Source organism: Brachyhypopomus gauderio, chromosome 3 (assembly GCF_052324685.1).
Source record: "Brachyhypopomus gauderio isolate BG-103 chromosome 3, BGAUD_0.2, whole genome shotgun sequence".
In the NCBI taxonomy this organism is placed as follows: domain Eukaryota; kingdom Metazoa; phylum Chordata; class Actinopteri; order Gymnotiformes; family Hypopomidae; genus Brachyhypopomus; species Brachyhypopomus gauderio.
The window spans coordinates 6,905,793-6,933,521 of record NC_135213.1 but is presented as its reverse complement, the minus strand read 5'-3'; the positions used below and the strand labels follow the sequence as shown (position 1 = coordinate 6,933,521).

The 27,729-nt window shown below is 46.2% G+C and overlaps 3 protein-coding genes across 6 annotated transcripts; 2 read left to right on the top strand and 1 right to left on the bottom strand.

Moving 5' to 3' along the window:
- The first annotated feature begins 886 nt into the window (after nt 1-886).
- LOC143510132 (homeodomain-interacting protein kinase 2-like) lies at nt 887-15,550 on the top strand. Its single transcript, XM_076999172.1, is given in 11 exon segments — nt 887-1,595; nt 1,897-2,270; nt 8,813-8,936; nt 9,570-9,689; nt 9,791-9,877; nt 12,710-12,891; nt 13,032-13,194; nt 13,446-13,534; nt 13,681-14,078; nt 14,347-14,404; nt 14,589-15,550. Coding segments are annotated over 9 exon segments (2,010 nt in total). The 5' UTR covers nt 887; the 3' UTR covers nt 13,844-14,078; nt 14,347-14,404; nt 14,589-15,550.
- A 621-nt stretch (nt 15,551-16,171) lies between these two features.
- On the bottom strand, nt 16,172-21,299 carry LOC143510135 (nipped-B-like protein A). Of its 3 annotated transcripts, none has more exons than XM_076999176.1 (4): nt 21,162-21,299; nt 18,936-18,988; nt 17,391-17,573; nt 16,172-17,067 (listed from the first exon to the last, which is right to left on the bottom strand). In XM_076999176.1, exons 3-4 carry the CDS (start codon nt 17,559-17,561, stop codon nt 16,699-16,701), a joined length of 540 nt encoding a protein of 179 aa, XP_076855291.1. In that variant the 5' UTR covers nt 17,562-17,573; nt 18,936-18,988; nt 21,162-21,299; the 3' UTR covers nt 16,172-16,698. The 3 variants fall into 3 exon arrangements, with proteins under 3 accessions (XP_076855291.1, XP_076855290.1, XP_076855292.1); XM_076999175.1 differs by having other exon boundaries at nt 18,936-19,026; nt 21,162-21,281; XM_076999177.1 differs by lacking the exon at nt 18,936-18,988 and having other exon boundaries at nt 21,162-21,268.
- On the top strand, nt 21,190-27,536 carry LOC143510133 (homeodomain-interacting protein kinase 2-like). Of its 2 annotated transcripts, none has more exons than XM_076999174.1 (11): nt 21,190-21,897; nt 22,199-22,572; nt 23,217-23,340; nt 23,977-24,096; nt 24,198-24,284; nt 24,561-24,742; nt 24,881-25,043; nt 25,262-25,338; nt 25,486-25,882; nt 26,153-26,210; nt 26,395-27,536. In XM_076999174.1, the coding sequence occupies exons 1-9, from the start codon at nt 21,190-21,192 to the stop codon at nt 25,640-25,642; spliced, it is 1,992 nt and encodes a 663-aa protein (XP_076855289.1). In that variant the 3' UTR covers nt 25,643-25,882; nt 26,153-26,210; nt 26,395-27,536. The 2 variants fall into 2 exon arrangements, with proteins under 2 accessions (XP_076855289.1, XP_076855288.1); XM_076999173.1 differs by having other exon boundaries at nt 25,480-25,882; nt 26,395-27,535.
- Nucleotides 27,537-27,729: the final 193 nt, after the last annotated feature.

Genomic DNA, 27,729 nt, shown 5'->3' with positions numbered 1-27,729 from the left:
TCTTGTAATTCCAGCGGGAAACTCGAGAGTGCATGAAGACGTTAAGATTGTGTGTTTTGAAAAGAAACTGCCATTAAATAAAATATTTGCAAATCCTAACCAAACTAGCATATATCTTAATTATATATGAATACGTCAACAATCGTATTACCAAACACGGTCTCGCTGGGTTATATAGATATGTGTGGTACCTTTTTTGTACCTTTATGCGTTTTGATTTTTCAGCCCGTTCATAACGTTTAGTATTGTATTACAGTTATCCAACACAACTCCCATGTGCATGCAAATATTCAAAGAACATCATATCTTTAAATAAATAATATATGGTTTATTGGTAATGTCTGATTTCAGAATCTGGATTCATTATTTGGGTATCCTATTTGAAATGACTAGGTCATTGTACTGCTTTGGGTACTGATAATGTGATCGTTTGGGAGGGGGGGGGGGGGACTAGGTAATAACTAGCTAGCTAATTGGAGAAAAAGCAAAACTATAGCTGGCTACCCAAACACGCACATTTACAACATTGCTGTTGTTTTGTGTATTGTTTTGAACTCAAACGTTACGACCTTATATTTGATCCTATATGCTAATAAAGCGGTGCGTGTTACCGTCACGAAGAATCCGTAGAATTGTAATGGATATTTCCTGGAAACCGCGTTTATATTACGCGTTGTCAGAAACACAACAATATTTATGTTTGATTCCCAATGAATTCCGTCTTGTATTCTACAGATATTTCTTCGGAAAGATTGTTATAAAGTTAGCTAACCATACGAGCTAAATACGATTTCAGATTGTTCGTTTTAACCGTTATCTACCAGTGTTTTAGTTTTAAAGTTATATATAACCCCTAATTGGATTTTTTTGTAAAGTATCTGACAAAAATGGCCGGTCGAGGTCAGCCTAAGAGGAGAAGGTTATCATCTAAAGGTTTGACCTCCCAGCTCCAAGTTTTATCCGGGGATGTGAGCAGTCAGGCGGGTGAGAGCAGCTACTACCTGCAGTGCCCTGACCATACGGGGGCGCCCTCTCCCGCGGATTCAACATTCAACCCGAACTATAACTCAGCTGCCGTGGTCTCTCCCTCCTCTGGAGCCGAGCACAGGCAGACTGGGTTCTGTGCTGCCAACATCACCAGCAGCATCTCAAGACCTTCGTGGTCTTCGTCCTCCTCTTGGTGGCCTTCATCCTCCTCTTTGTGGTCTTCGTCCTCCTCTTCATCTTCGCCTAGCCGGCAGGGTGTAGACGTAGCGTTGGCCTCGCAGAGTGGCAACGCCTACCGGAAGCGCGGTGGACTCAAGAGGAAGAACAGAGAGGCAGACAGCAGCGACAGTGTGCTGACCCTGGAGGAGCTCTCCGCCCCTGGGCTGTCCAACTGCATGGCCTGGGGCGAGGCCTCCACCACCATCGACTACCATCTAGAGCAGCACGAGGTCCTCTGCTCTGTCTCCAACAAATACGAGGTGCTGGAGTTCCTGGGCCATGGGGCTTTTGGCCAGGTGGCCAAGTGCTGGAAGCTCGGCACCAATGAAACAGTCGCCATCAAGGTCTTAAAAGATCACCCTTACTTTGCCCACCAGGGCCAGATCGAGGTGGCAAAATTGTGCCTGATTTAACTGAGGTTTTGAGAATCAGTTGTAGCCCTGATTCTGATGTTGCTTTGTTCCTGCTCTAATAAGATGTAATAGGCTGATATTGACTAAGACTGTGCAGTTTGTAATCAGGGGTCATTTCCCTCTGTAAAAGAGCATCTGTCAAATATAGCAAAAGTAAATGTCTGAAGGGAGCCATGCAGTAAATGGGTTGATGTTATTGAAGTTACGTAACATATTAGCCCTTGAACGCTGTGCCCTCGTGAATTAACGCCTGTCCCATCTTCCCCCATCTGCTCAGATGAGCATCCTGAGCCGTCTGAGCACGGAGAACGCAGACGAGTTCAACATTGTGCGCTGGTACGAGTGCTTCCAGCACAGGAACCACATATGCCTGGTCTTCGAGATGCTGGGGCAGAGCCTGTACGACTTCCTGAAGCACAGCGAGTTCAGCCCGCTGCCGCTGAAGTACATCCGGCCCATGTTATAGCAGCTGGCCACCGCGCTCTTGAAGCTGAAGAGTCTGGGCCTGATCCACACCGACCTCAAGCCCGACAACATCATGCTGGTGGACCCCGTCAGGCAGCCGTACTGCATTAAGATCATCGATTTCGGCTCTGCCACCCACGTCTCCGACGCCGTGTGCTCCTCCTACCTACAGACCAGATACTACCGGTGAGTGACGCGGCCTGAGGGGCGTTGGAAACAGACGCATGGTAGCGGGAATCGGTTCCTCTCGAGTGTGCTTGAGAGTCGAACTGCCCGTTGCGGACGGCTGTGGTGACACGGCTATTCAGTAAAATCGTGATAAGCCTTACGATGAACTGCAACACGTTTGATTGCCGTTTGATTTATAAGTGATGTATTTTTAACTGGATCATGTATGTGTGTAATTTATCCACACACCAGTGAATATCCTAATATATTCAGTGCCTGAGAAGTTAAGATGCTCTCAGCACACATAAAAATATTTTTTTGGTTGGTTTTATGCTTCGGGCTTTGGTAATCTCAGTATAGGGTAAGTGTAGTGCTCCATTGTAGTTACACCATGGCAGTGTTGTTCTGTATTTACGTAGTGGAGAACAACACATCAGTATGTAGTGTCAGTGTGTTGGTGAACTTGAAAGAAAGAAACTTTCAGGTAGTGAAAAAATACTTCTTAAAGCTTTTACATTTTCACTAATTAATTCATCACTCTGTGTTAAAGTGAGTATGTCACGGCCTTTCCCAACAAAGGGCAGAATGTATACTTCCTTTAACTCAAGCCCAACACTACACCTTGGGGAGTCGCAAGTTGACAGAGATGCAGAGAGAGGATTTTATCAGCAATAATTAGTTCCGAGTTGCAGCTGCAGCCCATTTGCCCATCATGTCTCAGTGCTGCTGCAACCCATCACAATAAAAGTCCCACCTTCAAACACTGATAAAATACATACAATATAAAAAAAATACCATTTAAAATACTGTCACCCGTGACATCCTCCCCCTCTAATGGGTTCTAGTCCCGAGAACCTCATCTCGAGGCCCAATCTCCAAATCTCACTGGTGGTTGACCCCGATTTACCCGCTGGGACCGTCTAGCATCTACCCCTGCTGGTTCAGAGTCCCCTTGGCACACAGGAACCCAACACCACTGTTCAGCCACTCTCGGATTCTCATCTACAGGGGGTACCTGGGGGATTTCTGGTAAGTGCAAACAAGGACGCAAAAGGTTACGATGGAGGGTGCGTTCAGGCCCTGACTTTCCCTCCGGCCTTACTACATAAGTGGGGATATCCCTAAGATGTTGTCGCACAATCACATATGGTTGGGACTCCCAACGATCACCCAATTTTCCCTTGGCTCTTCACCTGTTGTCCCATACCAACACTCGTTCTCCTGGCAGTAAAGGTGCATCTCGAGCTGTCCGATCGTACAGTCATTTGTTTTTATCCGCTGCTTTCAAGGAATGCTCAGAAACTTTACAATAGGCATAGGTTAACCGCTCGTGATGTCTCCTAACCCACTCCTGTACACCAACCTCCCCATCTTGCCTCGGCACACCCAGTGCCAAGTCCAGTGGCAAGCGTGTGTGTCTGCCAAACATCAAATAGGTTGGAGCATAACCGGTAGTACTATGCACACTGTTGTTGTAAGCATGTACAAGTGAGGGGAGGTGATCTACCCACTGACTTTGTTGCTCACGCTCCAACGTCCCTAGCAAATCTAACAGAGTTTGATTGAACCTCTCACAAGTCCCATTACCTTGAGGATGGTAAGCGCTAGTGCGACTCTTCCTACACCCATAGAGTGCACAGAGTTCCCTGATCAAGCGGGACTCGAAATTAGGCCCTTGGTCCGAATGAAACACCTCCGGACAGCCAAAAGGCTGTATGACACAGTTCCACAGGACTCTAGCTGTGGTTAACGCAGACTGATCTATAGTGGGCACTGCCCATGCAAATTTAGTAAAAAGATCTGTGATCACCAATATATTTTGATACCGATCGGCAGGTCGGCCCAAAGACAAAAAATCCATAGCCACTACATTAAGAGGGCCTTGAGCTGTAAAAGGAACCAAAGGAGCCTTACCTTCAGGTCTAGCCTTGCGAAAAGTACACCGTGAACATGCTCGAATAAAATCACGTATGGTGACTTCCATCCCCACCCAATAAAAATGTCTCTTCAAAAGTGATAGGGTTCGCTCTACCCCTTGGTGCCCAGTCTTTTTATGGTAAGCTTCCAAGAGGACTCTTGTGTAATGCTGGGGAACCCAAATTTGCGAAACAGGCTCATTCGTCTGTGGATCTTGCACAACCCGACAAATTACCCCGTCCTGCACAGTTAACCTGCTCCACTGACTCAGCATCTTTCGTACCTGTCTGGACTGTTGCTTACGTTCAGGACCTGTAGGCATCTTACTGCTCTCCCGGTAGCCTCGCACAACTTGGAGATCAGGGTCAGCCCTCTGCAGTTCTTGCCAATGAGCTGAATCCCATCCCCACCCAAACTCAACATCAGCCAGTTCACCTGGAGCCTGGACCATTCCCACCTCACACACTGTAGCTTCTTGTGGGACCATAGTTGTGGCAGGACAACCCACCCCTGATTCAGGGAGCCTTGACAGTACATCAGCATTTACATGGTTACGGCCTGGTCGATACTTAATCTGGTAGTCATAATTTGCCAATTGCGCTGCCCACCTCTGTTCAACAGCTCCCAACTTAGCAGTTTCCAAATGTACCAGGGGATTATTATCTGTAATCACCACAATCTTTGCACCCCACATATAATCTTTGAATTTTTCGGTCACTGCCCACTTTAAGGCAAGAAGTTCTAGTTTAAATGAACTGTAATTAGAATCATTTCTTTCAGCTGGATGTAAACTCCTACTTGCATATGCTATAACCCGCTCTATACCATCTTGTTGCTGAGCCAACACTGCCCCAAGTCCGTGATTACTAGCATCCGTATAGACGAGAAACGGTTGAGTGAAATCAGCATAGGCCAAAATAGGTGGTTGTAGAAGTTTTCGTTTCAGCTGGTCAAAAGCCTCCTCACAATCGGGAGTCCATTTTACACTAGGAGACCCCCGCCCTTTGTGGCGACCTGTACCCACTAACAATGCATTCAGAGGTTTAGCAATTTTTGAAAAGTCCTTAATGAACCGCCTGTAATACCCCACAAATCCCAAAAAGGATCGTACTTGTCTTACAGTTGTTGGGGTCGCCCACTCCTCCACAGCAGAGACTTTAGCTGGATCAGGGGAAACTCCTTTCCCACTTACACAGTGTCCCAGAAACTTAACCTCCTTCTGGAACAGGTGACACTTTTCAGGCCGAAGTTTCAATCCATACCTCTCCAGAGACTGAAACGCAGCATCCAAATGAGCCAGGTGTGCTGTAAAATCGACAGAAAAAACAATTGCATCATCAAGGTAAACCAAAGTTGATTCTGCTAGCTGGCCACTTAGACACCTCTGCATCAGCCTCTGGAAAGTTGCAGGGGCATTGCACAATCCAAAGGGCATACGCTCCCACTCAAATAGGCCAAAAGGAGTAGTAAAGGCTGTCTTTTCGCGGTCCTTCTCGTCCATCTTTACCTGCCAATACCCACTAGCTAAATCTAAGGTAGAGTACCACTCTGCTTGAGCCAAGCCGGTAAGGGAGTCTTCTATCCTGGGGAGAGGGAAGGCATCCTTTTTAGTCACGCTGTTCAACTTGCGATAGTCCACACAGAATCGCCAGGCTCCACACTTTTTCTGGACCAACACTACTGGGGCAGCCCAAGGACTACAGCTTTCCCTTATAATATTTCCCTCCAACATACCTTGTAGTAGGCCCCGAATCTCCCTATAAAGGGTAGGGGGAACTGGCCTATGCCTTTCCCGAATGGGAGGAGCATCCCCAGTGGGGATGGAATGTCTAACAACATCGGTACATCCATAATCTTCATCATGTGAAGCAAAAAGGTGCTGCCACTTGCCCAAAAACTGCTGTAATTGCTGCTGTTGGCCCTCATCTAGCCCTTCACCCTGCAAAGGCTCACTCTTAAGCCATTCAGGCAACTCATCCCTTAAAGGGCCTACATCCGAACCCACCTGAACAATGTCCACTTCCACAACCCCTGGGCCCACTTCAGTCAGGACCACATCTTTCTGTTCACGCACCTGCTGGGGTTCTACCATAGACACTCTGGCCAGCTTTTGATGTCTATAAATGTACACAGGGAAAGGGTTAAGATTACGGACTCTCACTGGAATACGGCCACGCTGAACTGTTGTCAGGCTCCTTGCAACTTCCACATTCTGGCATTCCCCATGCGGTTCAACAAGTACACAGCTCCCCTGGTATCCTGTCCGCCCAGGTAACCTAGCCCAAATCAAAGCTTCACTGGTAGCGGGAACAGTCACAGCATACCGACAAGCCACACGGGCAGTGTCACACCTCTGTTGCTGTAAAGAAGCAGCTTTAATTCGGCGACAATCAATAAACACATTTCCCCATTCTTTATCCAATGAGTTGGTCTGAGACGGCCGAGGCAAATTCTCCTTACTAATGACGAACAATTCCTCCCAGCAGGCAGAAATCACATTCATCCCCAGAGACTCTCTGCAAACATCGTAACTTGGGAGCCAGTGTCAACTAAACATTTAACATCTCTACCATCTACTTTTACATCTACAAGGGGGCATACACCTGCCATAGCAGTTTGGGTAGTACAAGGGTCTTTAGGGGGCAATCCGGACACTTGACCCACAGTAGCCGGAGAAACTAAAAATCCCCTTGGGGAGCACGGGATGCTGAACACGTCCTACTAATGTGTCCCACCCCACCACAACGATTACAAATTGGCCTACCCTGAGGATCCCATTTAAATCGGTTAGTGGACATACCAGTGGCCCTTGGGCTCCTCAAACCACCTTCAGCTCGAGCACTTTCTTGGGGAGGGCGCCGATTAACACGCAACTCATCTATAAGGGTCTTTGACAGTTGAGACATTTGTTCTTTAACTTCTCTCATAATCTCATTCCGAAATTCCGCCTTCCAGTCACTTACTGGCCGTGAGGGATGAGATCCAGCATTAGCAGACATACATGCAGAGGGCTCCCAGTGTTCCTGGCATTCCTGCTCTAAGGCTAGTGCTTCGGCCTTTACAACCTCAAAAGTCGAGGTAGGGGTTCTCCGCACTTGTTTTCTCAGCTCCTGACGAACAGGACCCTCCCGCAGACCCAGAATGAACTGATCACGTAATAATATGTCTCCTTCTTCTAAGCCCGTCTCGTCCCTACTTTTCAGCCTGCAAAACAATTCCCTAAGGTGTAGCGCAAATGACCTGAGAGATTGTCTAGGTTCCTGCTTACAATTAAAAAACTGTGCCCTCAAAGCTGCAATTGGTGTATTATCCCCATATAGTGCAATTAGCAAATCAAAAATTTTCTTGGTAGTGTCTCTATGCTCTTCTTCGAGTGCTAAAACCTCCCGTCTGGCATCTCCTTCTAAAGACCCCACTAAAAACTGAACCTGTTGCTGCTCGCTTAATCGCTGAACACTGAGCATATATTTCATCTGGGTTTTCCATTCTCCCAACTTTACTGTACCCGTACCATCAAACTTAGACACCCAAGACCCTCCCATAAAAAATGGCATCATCATTAAGGGCCCTGTACCCTGAGGATCCTCACCAGGCATACTGTAAACTTGTTGCTCAACCCAAGGTGTAAATCCTGCCAACTGCGCCAAATTTATGTCACGGCCTTTCCCAACAAAGGGCAGAATGTATACTTCCTTTAACTCAAGCCCAACACTACACCTTGGGGAGTCGCAAGTTGACAGAGATGCAGAGAGAGGATGTAAATTCACAATTTATTATTTCACACAAAAGATAAAATTTATAAATTCTATTTTTTAAAAAAAGCATCCACTCCAAGTCCACCCAGTCTCAGTCCAGACCCTCGGCAGCCAGTTCCAGGGAGAAACACGCAACAGTCCGCTTAGTGCTCTGGATAGGTAGTGCCAGCCTAATAGGAAGCAACTTGGCGATGTATCACCACTGACTCCAACAACTTAAATGATTAAATTGTACTGCCTTAAAATGGCGACTGCTGGATGGCCGGAGGCTAAAATTCTTCTAAAAGGTGGGGAAGGTGGGAAAGTAAAGTGGGGAAGTTTCACTTAGCTTTGGGAAGGGTGAGCGTATCCTCACCCTTCCGTTGTCTCAATGTGCTTCTCGTGAGTAGACAGCTCCAACCGCAACGTCCCTCACACTCTCGCTTCCAGCGGCTGATCAGCCGTATACTTCAGTGCGTCCCAACTTCCTGGATCAGTCGGACAACAGGGCGCCGCTTGGTTCACTCAACTCAGCCATCCATGAAGGAAGTCCTTCCTATTTCCGTCCTCAATCTGTGCTTTTTGCGTATTCTAAGCAGAGTCCAAAGCAGTGTCCACATGCGCCCTCCTTGTCCAAGATTTTTGCTTCCCCCCATTCTGCACTCCAACGGCTATTTTATCAGCAATAATTAGTTCCGAGTTGCAGCTGCAGCCCATTTGCCCATCATGTCTCAGTGCTGCTGCAACCCATCACAATAAAAGTCCCACCTTCAAACACTGATAAAATACATACAATATAAAAAAAATACCATTTAAAATACTGTCACCCGTGACAAGTACCTTTGAATCACAACAAACTAGAGTATCATGCTAGACGTTATGATGGACGTTTTTGTGTTTTTGGTCCAGATCGCCCGAGATCATCCTGGGTCTCCCGTTCTGCGAGGCCATTGATATGTGGTCCCTGGGCTGTGTCATCGCCGAGCTCTTCCTGGGCTGGCCCCTGTATCCTGGAGCATCTGAATACGATCAGGTCAGCCCAAGGGCCTCGGACCCGAACCTTGCCTTTCTCACGCTTCTGTCCTTATTCACGAAGCATCAAAGAACAGCGCTGATTCAGAGTCTGCTTTCCCACCTCCTTTCCAGAACTTCCTCGCTGTGTAATAAAGATGTTTGGGAGAAGAGTGGTGTTGCTAACGGTGATGGCCACCCTTATTCTAACTATGCAGCTTGTTTGCTGGTCCCTGATGACTGGCAAGGAAGAGACTATGAATGATTTTTGGGAATCAACAAAACAATTAACTCAAATGTGATCTGTGGGCTCTTTAGGTCTGAGATGTGTTTTCTGGCTGTAATTGGTAATCTAATAAGAGCTGTTTACAGTAGTGCTAGAAATATTGTCTTGCAGTGGAAGAAAATCTCTGGTTTTATGACAGTGGAATTCTAAGCTGGGTCCAGGTGAAGTTCCCAGTACAACAGGGTTGACTGGTGCAAGGTGTTTTAGGAATGCGAGGCCCTTACGGCTTTGTGGCCGTAGTGACATGTAGGGTTCGGATTTTTAGAGTAATTGTCTTTGCTAGCTCGTCTTCAGGATCCATATATGAACGTAAAATAAAGTCATCCCATCATACCATAAAATCATACCTCCTGTGTGCTGTCGCCGCAGATCCGGTACATCTCCCAGACGCAGGGCCTTCCACCAGAGAACCTCCTGAGCGCGGGAACCAAGACCGGATGCTACTTCCACAGGGGCTCTGGCTCCAGCTACCATCTGTGGAGACTCAAGGTCCCCCATCCTTCGTGTGCCATGTGTTCGCTTCATAAGAGAATTGTAATGGCACCTGACGGTACACCTGAATGTTTTTTTTCTGCTTATATGTTCCCCAGACGCCTTTGGAGCATGAGGTGGAGCTTGGCGTCGAGTCCAGAGAGACCAGGAAATATATTTTCAACTGTCTCGACGACATGATGCAGGTTAGTTGTGCTCTTGTTCACCTTATCGCACGCTTTGCATCACTGCAACAAAGAGCACAAAGAGCACCAGCTGCTGGTGGAGCATGTAGAGAAGGTCTTGGCTCTGAGTTCAAGGGTTTGAGGGTTCGTGCTCTCATAATAAGAAGTGTATGTAAGTCGCAACAGCGCCTGTGAAATGCAGAGAAACGCACGCCGATTTTGCTGCTGAAACAGCATCTTAGGCACTAGTGATGTGTCTGTCGCGAACGATCCGGCTCTAAGAGCCAGTGTTACACCGAATTCTGCGACCGTCGAATTTTGTGACCGCAGAGGGCGCTATTTCGCAGTTTCAGTTAGTTTCAGTTCACAGGCACGAGCGCTTTACGAATGCTGCGTAAGCTACGCCGACGCGCTTTCTTTTCTCGTTTTGCTGCTGTCCACGAGCCAAAATATGAGAGATGCGTGTATTTACATTTTATGTCATCTGTTAACAAGAATGTTTCATTACAACATTTTTACACGTGACGACAGGAGTAAAGTCAGCCAATACATAGGCCTACGCCTGACAATAGCAAACTTTTCATAAGTAAGTTCTTAATATGTGACCCCACTGAATTTCCACCTATAATCATTTTGAAAACAGCCATGTCTTTCCTGGTGACCTACCATCCCGTCACCTTATTAGACAGAGAAAAAAAAATGAATGGAATGGACAAGTGCACTTTGGAATAGGAGTCACCGATTCTGACGGCTGCTGTCTAAATATGTGACCCTACTGAATTTTCACCTATAATCATTTTGAAAACAGCCATGTCTTTTCTGGTGACCTACCATCCCGTCACCTTATTAGACAGAAAAAAAAATATGAATGGAATGGACAAGTGCACTTTGGAATAGGGGTCACCGATTCTGACGGCTGCCATCAGAATATGTGACCCCACTGAATTTTCACCTATAATCATTTTGAAAACAGCCATGTCTTTTCTGGTGACCTACCATCCCGTCACCTTATTAGACAGAAAAAAAAATATGAATGGAATGGACAAGTGCACTTTGGAATAGGGGTCACCGATTCTGACGGCTGCTGTCTAAATATGTGACTGCTGTCCATCTCCATACAAACTAGTTAAAACCCAACCAAATGTTTTCAGGTGACTTACCATCCCTACACCTGTTAGCCAAAGAAAAACATTCATGAATGGAGTGGACAGACTGACCGTGGCATAGGGGTCACCCATTCTGACAGCTGCCAACTGGATCTGTGACTTTAATGTATCTTCAAAAAATATTAAAAGATCGTTTTAAAAACGTTTTAGTAGACTATATTTAAACATTTTATTCAGAAGTGTATAATTACCATTCGGAATGAGGTCCAAATGACAGCAGCTTACATAACTTACTTATGAAAAGTTTGCTATTGTCAGGCGTATGTATTGGCTGACTTTACTCCTGTCGTCACGTGTAAAAATGTTGTAATGAAACATTCTTGTTAACAGACGACATAAAATGTAAATACACGCATCTCTCATATTTTGGCTCGTGGACAGCAGCAAAACGAGAAAAGAAAGCGCGTCGGCGTAGCTTACGCAGCATTCGTAAAGCGCTCGTGCCTGTGAACTGAAACTAACTGAAACTGCGAAATAGCGCCCTCTGCGGTCACAAAATTCGACGGTCGCAGAATTCGGTGTAACACCGGCGCTTTGAAGTGAACGATTGGAACCGGCTCCACAATGGGAGCCGTTTTAGGATCCTATTTGGGAGCCGCTTTTTCCTTCAGTATTGCGCTTGTGCTCTGCAAGTGCCAGTTTTTTTCCAACATCGTTTTTATTTGTCCTCCGGTGCCTCGCTGTCTCTCCCTCTCCTTGCACGTATTGCTCTGCTTCTGCCAGTGGTAGAGAGCGGAGAGTTTATTTCCTCAGTCGGTGCTTAAGCTAAGTTGATACCAGCGCGAGGGTCCGTGCGCCCTGCGTGAGGACCCCCGTGCGAAGTGAGGTCGTGCACCTCTTCAGCGCAATGAACAAAGTTATGTATGCCGGGTTCATACACCTTTACAAGGTGGAATTCAAGCACTTGTACGTCACTTTTCAATATTGAAAAAGGCCATTTTCAATATTTCCCAGCACCTTAAACTTAAATATTTATACATTTATTCGAAATAATTTGCTTGTTTATCACATCGATTCAGTCAGACAGCTATTTGTTGTGAAACAAAATACAGTTACATTTTCAAGTACTTTAGCACTTTTCAAACCTGGAACACAATGCAACAATAATTTTTGTCAGGTAAATGTTAAATCCCCTGTTTTTAAAGGGTGTTTCTTTATACTACCACATATCGTTTCGGACAACACTGCAAAGAATGTCTCCACGGCCCGCATGTCAAGCGTGTGCTCCACACATCTGACCAATCACACGCAGCTTTCAGTTAATAATGTGGTGGTAAAACACTGAAAAAAAGTAATCTCCACTTTTTTTGTGGAAACGGCAGGCAATTGGCCAAGCTGTATTGCGTTATATTTTGGTGCTATTTTGTGATAATTTAATAATTGGTTATAATAAAAGTTTTATTTATAAAGCATTGTTATGCAGCATTTTTACTCATCACAAGTGCTTAACAATGTCAATAATGAAACAAAATGTTATTAAATTAGGTTTAAGCTATTAATTAATAATGTAAAAAATATATATGGGGAGCCGTTTGGGAGCCGACAAGAGCCGGCTCTCCACAGTAAGAAGAACCATTAGAGCCGCATCTCAAAATAGAGCCGAAAATCCGAGGATCCCATCACTATTAGGCACATCGGCGCCCTCTGCTGGCGCATAATATAACCTACCGGTTCGTCTCCCATGCAGGTCAACATGCCCAGTCTAGAAGGCAGAGACATTCTAGTGGAGAAGGATGACCGGCGTGAGTTCATGGACCTGCTGAAAAAGATGCTGACGCTGGACGCAGAGCACCGAATCACGCCGATGGAGACCCTCAGCCACACGTTTGTCACCATGGCTCACCTTCCCCACCTCCCTCACAGTGCACAGTGAGTGTGTACAGGGCCGTCCCTCCGTCTCACACAGTCCTGCTGTGTTCCAGCTCCGACACACGCAGGACGGTTTGCTTGTCGATCATTATGCAGGGCTCTTTGTCTGTCTCACTCTCTCTCTCTCACTCACTTTGCAGTGTAAAGTCCTGCTTTCAGAACATGGAGATCTGTAAGCGGACGTGCACGGGCTTCAACAGCAGCAGAGGCCTGTTCGGCAGTGGAGGCGGGGCCGGGGGCGGGGCCAGTACTGACGCCAACCTCCCAGTCACCTTCAACAGCCAGATTGGCCAACACAGCCAGGTGGGCCTGCCAGCACAAGCTTGTAGTGTGTTGCACCAGTGTCCCCAAACCTACAGCTCATATAAAATGACTGCAGGCGTTCAGATAAGAAATTACTCACCGGAACTGTGTTTTTCAGCTATGTTTGAAGGGTTTTGTCATTAAGTACATTTTGCCCTGTTTGTTGGTGTGTGTGTGTGTGTGTGTGTGTGTGTGTGTGTGTGTGTGTGTGTGTGTGTGTGTGTGTGTCCTCTGCCACGCACCCATATCAGCCCATCATCATCTGGGACATGCCCAGCCCTGCTGTCAGCATCATTATCATCTCCAGCGGCACCGAGGACGATGCCAACCTGCCCACCAGGTGCACTCCCTGCGAACTCCGTTGCTCCGCCTCCTGAGCCTCTGAGCTCGGTGTTTGCTGCAAATTCCTTTGATGAGTTCCTTCATAACGGTCACCCTTCTGCTTGGTCACCTTGTGGTTTTTAAACGCCCCCCCCCCCCCCCCAGTTGCAGTGTGAACCAGCGGGTGGACGACATCAGCTGTGGGACCGTGCGGGACTCTGACTCGTCCACCTGCAGCCTGCTCAGCCCCAGGCACCTGCTCACCTTTATGGACAACGTCACCAAGTCGCTGGCCATGGCCATGGCCTCGGCGAAGGCCCTGCCCTAAGAGGGCAGGGCACCAGGTGAGTCCTTGTCCCAAGTGCTCTGCCTCTCCCATACCTCCGGCTCTGTCGACAGGCCTCTGCCGTGCCATTGATCAATGTCTCACATCCCCATATAGAGTCGAGCGCCGCGGCCTCCGGGCAGTCCAAGAAGACTTCGGTTGTGCCCCCTGCCAGAGCAGCCCTGCCCGACGCTGAGAGACAGAGTCCACCAAGTCTCAGCCTCTCAACCTGAGCCAGGTAGAGCGTCTGTAGAGCAGTTTGCCTTCACACGCTGCAGCTGCTGTCACACTTCGTAATACACTTCACACTGGCCCATAGAAAATCTTATCTTCGCTCTGCTGTCTTATCCACACTCTGCTCATCAGCTTCATTTAAGATAATTTTCTAGTAGGCCTGTCGGATTGCAAAGCTTTGAGTCTGACCGGTGCATTGATTTGCTGGAATACTGTATATGTTGGCCAGAGTATGTTGTATATATTCAGTTTTATATATTCACTTTTCCCAGCAGCAGCACCGGCGTCCCACTCCCCAACAGTCATAGTCAGAGAGACCCTCAAAAAAAGGTTTGTTAGTACTTCAGGTTTTTAAATTCCAGTTCTTGTATGTCATGTCTTTTTTTGTACATATTTTATGTCGGTGGGAAGTGCTGTTGTCAGCTTATTTGTAAAAATCTGGTGTAGACCAGAGTGTAGTTCAGCTGGGGTATTGATATCTCACTGCCATTTTGTGTCTTGGCTCCTCCTACAGGTCCAGCAGTCTGTGATCATCTCATGACAGGTCAGGAGGCCGCTCCCCCTGGCGCCAGTCCAACTACCCCTCAGACTCTTCTTACCTGAAATAAATGGGCTTTGAAATAAGATGATGGTGGATAAGCCCATGATCCACTGGGTCCTGGACTACCTGTCTGCTAGACCCCAGTATGTGAGAACTGGAACCTGCCAGTCTGATCGTCTGGTCAGCAACATCGGTGCTTCACAGGGAACTGTGCTCTCCCCCTTCCTTTTCACCCTGTACACCACTGACGTCCAGTACAGGTCTGACCACTGTCACCTTCGGAAATTTTCTTACGACTCAATGGTGGTTGGGTGCATCAAAGACGAACAGGAAGGACAATACAGAGACCTTGTTGACAGATTTGTTGGGTGGTGTAAAAGGAACCACTTGATCATCAATGTGACCAAAACCAAGGAGATGGTGGTGGACTTCAGAAGGAAGAGGCCCACAATCTGCCCAGTCACCATCATGGGTCAGGACGTTGAGCTGGTTGACTCCTACAAATACCTGGGTGTGCTGCTGTACAACAAACTGGACTGGAAGGCCAACACTGATGCTTTCTGAGACGACTCAGGTCCTTTAATGTGTGCAGCACGTTGGTGGAGATCTTCTACCAGTCTGTTGTTGCTGGTGCTATCTTCTTTGCAGCAGTCTGCTGGGGAAGCAGCATCAGGGGACTGATGGTCAGACAGAGGAGCACCTTTAGCAACAGACTCATCCAGCTCCACTGCAACAAAGATCGGTACAGGAGCTCATTCGTACCAACTGTGATCACACTGTACAACAGCTCTCCACTGTGCCAGTCGTTATTTCAGTGGAAGTGTTTAAATAAAAAGAATTTATTGATACAATTGAATGTGTGAGTGCAATCAGTGAGTTATTACAAGGCAAACATGAAAACAATTGGCCCCAGCAACACTATTTTTGAGCTTTTTTTGCACTCTTTTGTAGTCATGTAAAATGTAGGTAACATTGTTCTTTACCACTGGAAATAAGTGGCAAAACAAAGAGCCATTTGACTGACTCTTTATGAAGAGCTGAGCCAAAAGATCCGGCTCCCTAAAAAGAGATGAAATTCCCATCACTAACTGGTACTTACTGCACAATTCTGATGCCACTATCTTGCACATTTCATCTTCAATCTCATGTAATTTTGATATCTATTGCTTTCATACTGTTATTTCATATCTTCAAATCTATTTAATTCTATATATATAATATATTCATTACTTCTGATACCATAATTATTGTTCTTGCTCTCATTGTAACTGTGCTGCTGTAATAACCGACTTTCCCTCTGGGATTAATTAAGTTCTATCTATCTATCTATCTATCTATCTAGATAATTTCATTACTTCAGTGTCTGGGCTTTTGTTGTTTGTTTGTCCATTTTTGTTTGTTTTAGCATACTTTTATTATATATATTTTTTATGATGTTTATTATGTAGACCGACACAAGAATGAGACATGAATATAAAGAGAGGTACAAAATGTATTGCAGTACGTGTTCCAACAGAGGCCCCTGGGTCAGCCAGAGCTGGGGTGGCTGCTCTAGCAAACGCGTGGCCTTATACTGCATGCTTTACACAATAAATTATAGCCACGCCCTGTTATCATACAAAAATCAACAGCAGCTCCATAGAGAAGAGCCAAGCTATAGAAAGCCATCTGGCACTAAGAAAGAAAAAAAAATTTTTTAAACATGAACAAACTAATTTTCTTCACCATTCAGTAAATATTTAAATTTCTTTTAAAGATATAAACAATATTTTCTGTTAAAATTTGATACAGGAATAGAGGAGCTGGCTGCACAGCAGCACCCATACAAATGTTTCTCAAAACACCTCAGTGGAGTGTTATGACAACACACACACACACACACACACACACGCACACGCACACACACACACACACACACACACACACACACACACACACACATGCACGGCAAGCCTGTAGTGTAACTGATCAGAAGGGTATCAAATGGGGAGATGAGGAATTGTGAGTGTGTGTTCACATTTGGCTGACGGTAAAGCTGTTGTGTGTGAAGAGTGTGTGTGTGTGTGCATGTCCATGTGTGAGATTAGCTGGGGTTCCGGTCCTTGCTGGCATACAGAGCTCTCAGCGTCTGAGCCAGTTTATGGCTAAGTTTGTTGGCGGTGGTCAGCGTGATCTTTCTGTAGATGATGTCGGTGAGGCGGACGGTCTCCACCCAGGGCACCAGCTTGCGTCCCTCCTTACGGCGAGCTTCGCTCCAGGCGCTGGAGAAAGACCCAGCCATCCAGCGCACGCTGTAGCCGTCCGCCGTGCGCTCCAGCACGCGGCCCAGCTGCGGTCTGTTCCGGTACTGTGGGCAGTGCAGGGCCACGATGTCCAGAGCGCTCACAGACAGGCTCATGTTAGCCAGCACAGCGTCCGCACTCTCCCCCGCCTTCCTCCCACGCCCAGACACCTGCAGGAGGCGCAAGCGCACAGTAACCCACCTGTGAGAAATCTCTCTTATTTGCGCTGTGACAATAAAGATAAACCTCAGTCCATAACCTGTCCAGAACACACTAATGTGAAACCTCAGTCCATAACATGTCCAGAACACACTAATGTGAAACCTCAGTCCAGAACCTGTCCAGAACACACTAATGTGAAACCTCAGTCCAGAACCTGTCCAGAACACACTAATGTGAAACCTCAGTCCAGAACACCATAAGTATATCATGTGTAAAGACAAACATCAGTCCTTTTTTTGGCATCAGTTAAATAATGTGTGCGTGTCCTTACTCCTGCTGTCCTCTCGTCCCCCTCACTGTCGTACTCGTCCATCTGGGCTTGGTGGTGGTTGTGTAGTTTTGCTCCACCTGTCCCCTCCAGCAGGGCGGAGATGGCTTTGTTCCGAACGGCAGCAGCGTTCTCCCCTACCTCCTCCTCTTCATCAGGATCGAGATGTTCCATCAACAGCTTAAACTGCAACACACACACACAAACACATATCAGCATTCACAATTGTACACAAACATGTCACATTTGACAGCAGTTAAGGGCTAGAACATGCTCTGTCAGTTCACAGATTTGTAAAATACCACAAGTACCTATGTTTAAAAGTAGAAGTGGCCATCATGTGACTGGCTGACCCACTTCTACTTAGGTAACCCTTCATCTGAGAGACTATACTAAAGATGCCACCTTTCCCACTATAAAACATTCTGCAAAATGAGTCTTAAAAAGCCAAGTAAACACACCAATAACCAAAATACAAATGGTCAGTTTTACCCCATTTCTATGGTAACCTCTTGAGACACACTTAGCCCCACTGGGCATTGTGACCTCCAGGGAAAGACCACCATCTGTCACCACGTATGGTTTAACGCAGGATCACCAGATCTGTCACCACGTATGGTTTAACGCAGGATCACCAGATCTGTCACCACGTATGGTTTAACGCAGGATCACCAGATCTGTCACCACGTATGGTTTAACGCAGGATCACCAGATCTGTCACCACGTATGGTTTAACGCAGGATCACCAGATCTGTCACCATGTATGGTTTAACGCAGGATCACCAGATCTGTCACCACGTACGGTTTAACGCAGGATCACCAGATCTGTCACCACGTATGGTTTAACGCAGGATCACCAGATCTGTCACCACGTATGGTTTAACGCAGGATCACCAGATCTGTCACCACGTATGGTTTAATGCAGGATCACCAGATCTGTCACCACGTATGGTTTTACCAGATCCTGCAGCCCCACAGGAACCCCACATCCTGCAAACCCCACACTATTAACACCATTAGTGTAAAGGCAAAAAAATTACTTGGGTATTTACAAAACCAGTCAATGCTACAGAGAAAATTATAATATCTTTATAATATATAATAAAATGTAATACTTAATACTAGTGGTGGGCCGTTAACGCCATTAACGCCGATAATGTCGGCCATTATCGGCGTTAACGGCCCACCACTTCTTAATACTCATCTTAGTATAAACAGATAATAATGATAGCTGTACACTATATGGCTCTCCTAGCCTGCTAGTGCTAAAAGAGAGCTTATATGAAGTCTATCAAACAGACTCTGCTCAACTTTAGCCAGCTGGTGTTAGCAGCTAAAGAAAACTAGATAGTTTGTTTGGGAACTAGCAAAGACTTCCATGTCTTATCTATCAGAGGCTAGCAGGGCTGCTAGAGTAAGTGAAAATGTGAGCTGACCACCATTTTAGCATGTCATTCTTCTAAGATATAAATAAAACTATGAAGTGAAGTCTTTGACTTACAGCAGAGCTATAACATTAATTAATGTTATATTTTAAAAAGGTCTTACCGTTTTTAGCTGGAGTACAAAAAGTTGGGGGACAGCAGCTCAAAACGTGGTGTCTGGAGTCCATGAGGTGAAAAGTGGGTGGAAGTGTAAGCTAATTGAAAACAACAACCACCTAATGAGTAAAATCTATCAATTTTCTGTATCCTTGAAGTAGGCCTAATGTGTCACAGTTAATTTTATTAAAGCAAAATTGTGTAAAATACAATTAATAAACACATTACATTTGTTGAATTAGACTCAATTTGATTTTTAACTACATGTATCCTTATTTATTATGTATTAGTAACTTTTAATTATTTAGTAAACATTAATTAACCCCAGTCCCACTTTTTACAGTGTATGCTAATATTTTAAAATGTATAAATGATAAATAAAAGCTTTGCAATTTAAGCATGACTACAGTAAGTGTAAAAAGATATGCCCACACTGAATAAGAGTGTCAAATGCTTTTAAGACATGTTTGCGTTGCATGAATTCATAAAGCAGCTTTGTTTGTAGCCAGATACAAATATATGTTATAGCTGTTTAAAGGAGGGAGCACCTTTAACCTGAAGAATTAGAATTGAGCTGTTTTATCAGAGACAGGATCGTTGCAGCAAATTCTGGGCCCTATACACTCTCAATGTCACTGGGCCCTTATAAATGCCAGAAAACGAGGCACATGAGCAAAATGTGTCAGAAAATACATATCAGAGATGATTTCAATAAAAATCATAAAAGTGATTGTGATATAATAATGCTAAGATTGAATCCAATGACTTTAACCAGTAATTTAAAATTTAGTTTTCTACGTCGTACCCCACATACATAAATTACAAGTCGGTTGTGCTCCGCTAATTATGAGGAGCCCGTCTAAACCAAAAATGCCAGGGCCAATTTTTTGTCCCAGTCCAGCCCTGCCCTCATATGTGCTTCTCTGAGTTAAAACCCTCAATGCAGACACACACTAATCAACTATAACTCTTTGCCAACCCAGAGTGTAATAATGCAGGAAAAAATCAGTTGTCTTATATAATATTCATGTTAAGGAAATTTCTACTGGATCAGGTTTCCTAGATTATTGTGATTCCGCTAAAAACAGGAAAGCTCCGTATACACACGTGAGACGAACACTGTCTACAGTGCATTCTCCCCCCTCAGTTTCTCAGTGTGTCCAAATGTACTGTGAACATGTGATAACGGAGTAAAGGAGATCGGACTGGCCTCTCTCCTCAGAGTTCCTGTTATATACGAGACTCTCTTGCTTTTTTACTTTTGTAATAAATCTCTCTTTTAACCACGTCTGGGTCCTCATCTATTTTCAGGAAATTTCCACGACAATAAGAAATACCATCCTCTTGTAATTCCAATGGGAAACTCGAGAGCGCATGAAGACGTTAAGATTGTGGGTTTTGAAAAGAAACTGCCATTAAATAAAATATTTGCCAATCCTAACCAAACTAGCATATATCTTAATTATATATGAATAAGTCAACAATCGTATTACCAAACACGGTCTCGCTGGGTTATATAGATATGTGTGTTACCTTTTGTGTACCTTTATGCGTTTTGATTTTTCAGCCCGTTCATAACGTTTAGTATTGTATTACAGTTATCCAACACAACTCCCATGTGCATGCAAATATTCAAAGAATATCATATCGTTAAATAAATAATATATGGTTTATTTGTAATGTCTGATTTCAGAATCTGGATTCATTATTTGGGTATCCTATTTGAAATGACTAGGTCATTGTACTGCTTTGGGTACTGATAATGTGATCGTTTGGGAGGGGGGGACTAGGTAATAACTAGCTAGCTAATTGGAGAAAAAGCAAAACTATAGCTGGCTACCCAAACACGCACATTTACAACATTGCTGTTGTTTTGTGTATTGTTTTGAACTCAAACATTACGACCTTATATTTGATCCTATATGCTAATAAAGCAGCGCTGCAAAGCGCGTTGTGGTGCGTGTTACCGTCACGAAGAATCCGTAGAATTGTAAAGGATATTTCCTGGAAACCGCGTTTATATTACGCGTTGTCAGAAACACAACAATATTTATGTTTGATTCCCAATGAATTCCGTCTTGTATTCTACAGATATTTCTTCGGAAAGATTGTTATAAAGTTAGCTTACCATACGAGCTAAATACGATTTCAGATTGTTCGTTTAACCGTTATCTACCAGTGTTTTAGTTTTAAAGTTATATATAACCCCTAATTGGATTTTTTTGTAAAGTACCTGTCGAAACGAAGTAGATTTGACAAAAATGGCCGGTCGAGGTCAGCCTAAGAGGAGAAGGTTATCATCTAAAGGTTTGACCTCCCAGCTCCAAGTTTTATCCCGGGATGTGAGCGGTCAGGCGGGTGAGAGCAGCTACTACCTGCAGTGCCCTGACCATACGGGGGCGCCCTCTCCCGCGGATTCAACATTCAACCCTAACTATAACTCAGCTGCCGTGGTCTCTCCCTCCTCTGGAGCCGAGCACAGGCAGACTGGGTTCTGTGCTGCCAACATCACCAGCAGCATCTCAAGACCTTCGTGGTCTTCGTCCTCCTCTTGGTGGCCTTCATCCTCCTCTTTGTGGTCTTCGTCCTCCTCTTCATCTTCGCCTAGCCGGCAGGGTGTAGACGTAGCGTTGGCCTCGCAGAGTGGCAACGCCTACCGGAAGCGCGGTGGACTCAAGAGGAAGAACAGAGAGGCAGACAGCAGCGACAGTGTGCTGACCCTGGAGGAGCTCTCCGCCCCTGGGCTTTCCAACCGCATGGCCTGGGGCGAGGCTTCCACCACCATCGACTACCATCTAGAGCAGCACGAGGTCCTCTGCTCTGTCTCCAACAGATACGAGGTGCTGGAGTTCCTGGGCTGTGGGGCTTTTGGCCAGGTGGCCAAGTGCTGGAAGCTCGGCACCAATGAAACAGTCGCCATCAAGATCTTAAAAGATCACCCTTACTTTGCCCGCCAGGGCCAGATCGAGGTGGGAAAATTGTGCCTGATTTAACTGAGGTTTTGAGAATCAGTTGTAGCCCTGATTCTGATGTTGCTTTGTTCCTGCTCTAATAAGATGTAATAGGCTGATATTGACTAAGACTGTGCAGTTTGTAATCAGGGGTAATTTCCCTCTGTAAAAGAGCATCTGTCAAATATAGCAAAAGTAAATGTCTGAAGGGAGCCATGCAGTAAATGGGTTGATGTTATTGAGGTTACGTAACATATTAGCCCTTGAACGCTGTGCCCACGTGAATTAACGCCTGTCCCATCTTCCCCCATCTGCTCAGATGAGCATCCTGAGCCGTCTGAGCACGGAGAACGCAGACGAGTTCAACATTGTGCGCTGGTACGAGTGCTTCCAGCACAGGAACCACATATGCCTGGTCTTTGAGATGCTGGGGCAGAGCCTGTACGACTTCCTGAAGCACAGTGAGTTCAGCCCGCTGCCGCTGAAGTACATCCGGCCCATTTTACAGCAGCTGGCCACCGCGCTCTTGAAGCTAAAGAGTCTGGGCCTGATCCACACCGACCTCAAGCCCGACAACATCATGCTGGTGGACCCCGTCAGGCAGCCGTACCGCATTAAGGTTATCGACTTCGGCTCTGCCACCCACGTCTCCGACGCCGTGTGCTCCTCCTACCTACAGACCAGATACTACCGGTGAGTGATGCAGCCTGAGGGGCGTTGGAAACAGACGCATGGTAGCGGGAATTGGTTCCTCTCGAGTGTGCTTGAGAGTTGAACTGCCCGTTGCGGACGGCTGTGGTGACACGGCTATTCAGTAAAATCGTGATAAGCCTTACGATGAACTGCAACACGTTTGATTGCCGTTTGATTTATAAGTGATGTATTTTTAACTGGATCATGTATGTGTGTAATTTATCCAAACACCAATGAATATCCTAATATATTCAGTGCCTGAGAAGTTAAGATGCTCTCAGCACATATAAAAATGTTATTTTTGGTTGGTTTTATGCTTCGGGCTTTGGTAATATCAGTATAGGGTAAGTGTACTGCTCCATTGTAGTTACACCATGGCAGTGTTGTTCTGTATTTACGTAGTGGAGAACAACACATCAGTATGTAGTGCCAGTGTGTTGGTGAACTTGGCTCCACTCAGGTTACTCTACTGTAGTAGATGGGTAATGCACAGGCCAGTATTGCGCTACCAATTTAAAGCTTAAAGCTTTTACATTTTCACTAATTAATTCATCACTCTGTGTTAAAGTGAGTACCTTTGAATCACAACAAACTAGAGTATCATGCTAGACGTTATGATGGACGTTTTTGTGTTTTTGGTCCAGATCGCCCGAGATCATCCTGGGTCTCCCTTTCTGCGAGGCCATTGATATGTGGTCCCTGGGCTGTGTCATCGCCGAGCTCTTCCTGGGCTGGCCCCTGTATCCTGGAGCATCTGAATATGATCAGGTCAGCCCACGGGCCTCGGACCAGAACCTCGCCTTTCTCACGCTGTCCTTATTCACGAAGCATCAAAGAACAGCGCTGATTCAGAGTCTGCTTTCCCACCTCCTTTCCAGAACTTCCTCGCTGTGTAATAAAGATGTAAATCTTGTTTGGGAGAAGAGTGGTGTTGCTAACGGTGATGGACACCCTTAAACTATGCAGCTTGTTAGCTGGTCCCTGATGACTGGCAAGGAAGAGACTATGAATGATTTTTGGGGAACCAACAAAACAATGAACTCAAATGTGATCTTTGGGCTCTTTAGGTCTGAGATGTGTTTTCTGGCTGTAATTGGTAATCTAATAAGAGCTGTTTACAGTAGTGCTAGAAATATTGTCTTGCAGTGGAAGAAAATCTCTGGTTTTATGACAGTGGAATTCTAAGCTGGGTCCAGGTGAAGTTCCCAGTACAACAGGGTTGACTGGTGCAAGGTGTTTTAGGAATGCGAGGCCCTTACGGCTTTGTGGCCGTAGTGACATGTAGGGTTCGGATTTTTAGAGTAGTTGTCTTTGCTAGCTCGTCTTCAGGATCCATATATGAACGTAAAATAAAGTCATCCCATCATACCATAAAATCATACCTCCTGTGTGCTGTCGCCGCAGATCCGGTACATCTCCCAGACGCAGGGCCTTCCACCAGAGAACCTCCTGAGCGCGGGAACCAAGACCGGATGCTACTTCCACAGGGGCTCTGGCTCCAGCTACCATCTGTGGAGACTCAAGGTCCCCCATCCTTCGTGTGCCATGTGTTCGCTTCATAAGAGAATTGTAATGGCACCTGACGGTACACCTGAATATTTTTTTTCTGCTTCTATGTTCCCCAGACGCCTTTGGAGCATGAGGTGGAGCTTGGCGTCGAGTCCAGAGAGACCAGGAAATATATTTTCAACTGTCTCGACGACATGATGCAGGTTAGTTGTGCTCTTGTTCACCTTATCGCACGCTTTGCATCACTGCAACAAAGAGCACAAAGAGCACTAGCTGCTGGTGGAGCATGTAGAGAAGGTCTTGGCTCTGAGTTCAAGGGTTTGAGGGTTCGTGCTCTCATAATAAGTGTATGTAAGTTGCAACAGCGCCTTAGAAATGCAGAGAAACGCACGCCGATTTTGCTGCTGAAACAGCATCTTAGGCACATCGTCGCCCTCTGCTGGCGCATAATATAACCTACCGGTTCGTCTCCCATGCAGGTCAACATGCCCAGTCTAGAAGGCAGAGACATTCTAGTGGAGAAGGCTGACCGGCGTGAGTTCATGGACCTGCTGAAAAAGATGCTGACGCTGGACGCAGAGCACCGAATCACGCCGATGGAGACCCTCAGCCACACGTTTGTCACCATGGCTCACCTTCCCCACCTCCCTCACAGTGCACAGTGAGTGTGTACAGGGCCGTCCCTCCGTCTCACACAGTCCTGCTGTGTTCCAGCTCCGACACACGCAGGACGGTTTGCTTGTCGATCATTATGCAGGGCTCTTTGTCTGTCTCACTCTCTCTCTCTCTCACTTTGCAGTGTAAAGTCCTGCTTTCAGAACATGGAGATCTGTAAGCGGACGTGCACGGGCTTCAACAGCAGCAGAGGCCTGTTCGGCAGTGGAGGCGGGGCCGGGGGCGCGGCCAGTACTGACGCCAACCTCCCAGTCACCTTCAACAGCCAGATTGGCCAACACAGCCAGGTGGGCCTGCCAGCACAAGCTTGTAGTGTGTTGCACCAGTGTCCCCAAACCTACAGCTCATATAAAATGACTGCAGGCGTTCAGATAAGAAATTACTCACCGGAACTGTGTTTTTCAGCTATGTTTGAAGGGTTTTGTCATTAAGTACATTTTGCCCTGTTTGTTGGGTGTGTGTGTGTGTGTGTGTGTGTGTGTCCTCTGCCACGCACCCATATCAGCCCATCATCATCTGGGACATGCCCAGCATCATTATCATCTCCAGCGGCACAGAGGACGACGCCAACCTGCCCACCAGGTGCACTCCCTGCAAACTCCGTTGCTCCGCCTCCTGAGCCTCTGAGCTCGGTGTTTGCTGCAAATTCCTTTGATGAGTTCCTTCATATCGGTCACCCTTCTGCTTGGTCACCTTGTGGTTTTTAAACGCCCCCCCCCCCAGTTGCAGCGTGAACCAGCGGGTGGATGACATCAGCTGTGGGACCGTGCGGGACTCTGACTCGTCCACCTGCAGCCTGCTCAGCCCCAGGCACCTGCTCACCTTTATGGACAACGTCACCAAGTCGCTGGCCATGGCCATGGCCTCGGCGAAGGCCCTGCCCTGAGAGGGCAGGGCACCAGGTGAGTCCTCGTCCCAAGTGCTCTGCCTCTCCCATCCCTCCGGCTCTGTCGACAGGCCTCTGCCGTGCCATTGATCAATGTCTCACATCCCCATATAGAGTCGAGCGCCGCGGCCTCCGGGCGGTCCAAGAAGACTTCGGTTGTGCCCCCTGCCAGAGCAGCCCTGCCCGACGCTGAGAGACAGAGCCGCGTCCACCAAGTCTCAGCCTCTCAACCTGAGCCAGGTAGAGCGTCTGTAGAGCAGTTTGCCTTCACACGCTGCAGCTGCTGTCACACTTCGTAATACACTTCACACTGGCCCATAGAAATTCTCAGCTTCGCTTTGCTGTCTTATCCACACTCTGCTCATCAGCTTCATTTAAGATCATTTTCTAGTAGGCCTGTCGGATTGCAAAGCTTTGAGTCTGACCGGTGCATTGATTTGCTGGAATACTGTATATGTTGGCCAGAGTATGTTGTATATATTCACAGTTTTATATATTCACTTTTCCCAGCAGCAGCACCGGCGTCCCACTCCCCAACAGTCATAGTCAGAGAGACCCTCAAAAAAAGGTTTGTTAGTACTTCAGGTTTTTAAATTCCAGTTCTTGTATGTCATGTCTTGTTTTGTACATCTTTTATGTCGGTGGGAAGTGCTGTTGTCAGCTTATTTGTAAAAATCTGGTGTAGACCAGAGTGTAGTTCAGCTGGGGTATTGATATCTCACTGCCATTTTGTGTCTTGGCTCCTCCTACAGGTCCAGCAGTCTGTGATCATCTCATGACAGGTCAGGAGGCCACTCCCCCTGGCGCCAGTCCAACTACCCCTCAGACTCTTCTTACCTGAAATAAATGGGCTTTGAAAAACTGATTAAGATGATGGTGGATAAGCCCATGATCCACTGGGTCCTGGACTACCTGTCTGCTAGACCCCAGTATGTGAGAACTGGAACCTGCCAGTCTGATCGTCTGGTCAGCAACATCGGTGCTCCACAGGGAACTGTGCTCTCCCCCTTCCTTTTCACCCTGTACACCACTGACGTCCAGTACAGGTCTGACCACTGTCACCTTCGGAAATTTTCTTACGACTCAGTGGTGGTTGGGTGCATCAAAGACGAACAGGAAGGACAATACAGAGACCTTGTTGACAGATTTGTTGGGTGGTGTAAAAGGAACCACTTGATCATCAATGTGACCAAAACCAAGGAGATGGTGGTGGACTTCAGAAGGAAGAGGCCCACAATCTGCCCTGTCACCATCATGGGTCAGGACGTTGAGCTGGTTGACTCCTACACTGATGCTTTCTGAGACGACTCAGGTCCTTTAATGTGTGCAGCAAGTTGGTGGAGATCTTCTACCAGTCTGTTGTTGCTGGTGCTATCTTCTTTGCAGCAGTCTGCTGGGGAAGCAGCATCAGGGGACTGATGGTCAGACAGAGGAGCACCTTTAGCAACAGACTCATCCAGCTCCACTCCAACAAAGATCGGTACAGGAGCTCATTCGTGCCAACTGTGATCACACTGTACAACAGCTCTCCACTGTGCCAGTCGTTATTTCAGTGGAAGTGTTTAAATAAAAAGAATTTATTGATACAATTGAATGTGTGAGTGCAATCAGTGAGATATTACAAGGCAAACATGAAAACAATTGGCCCCAGCGACACTATTTTTGAGCTTTTTTTGCACTCTTTTGTACATAGTCATGTAAAATGTAGGTAACATTGTTCTTTACCACTGGAAATAAGTGGCAAAACAAAGAGCCATTTGACTGACTCTTTATGAAGAGCTGAGCCAAAAGATCCGGTTCCCTAAAAAGAGATGAAATTCCCATCACTAACTGGTACTTACTGCACAATTCTGATGCCACTATCTTGCACATTTCATCTTCAATCTCATGTAATTTTGATATCTATTGCTTTCATACTGTTATTTCATATCTTCAAATCTATTTAATTCTATATATATAATATATTCATTACTTCTGATACCATAATTATTGTTCTTGCTCTCATTGTAACTGTGCTGCTGTAATAACCAACTTTCCCTCTGGGATTAATAAAGTTCTATCTAACTATCTATCTATCTATCTATCTA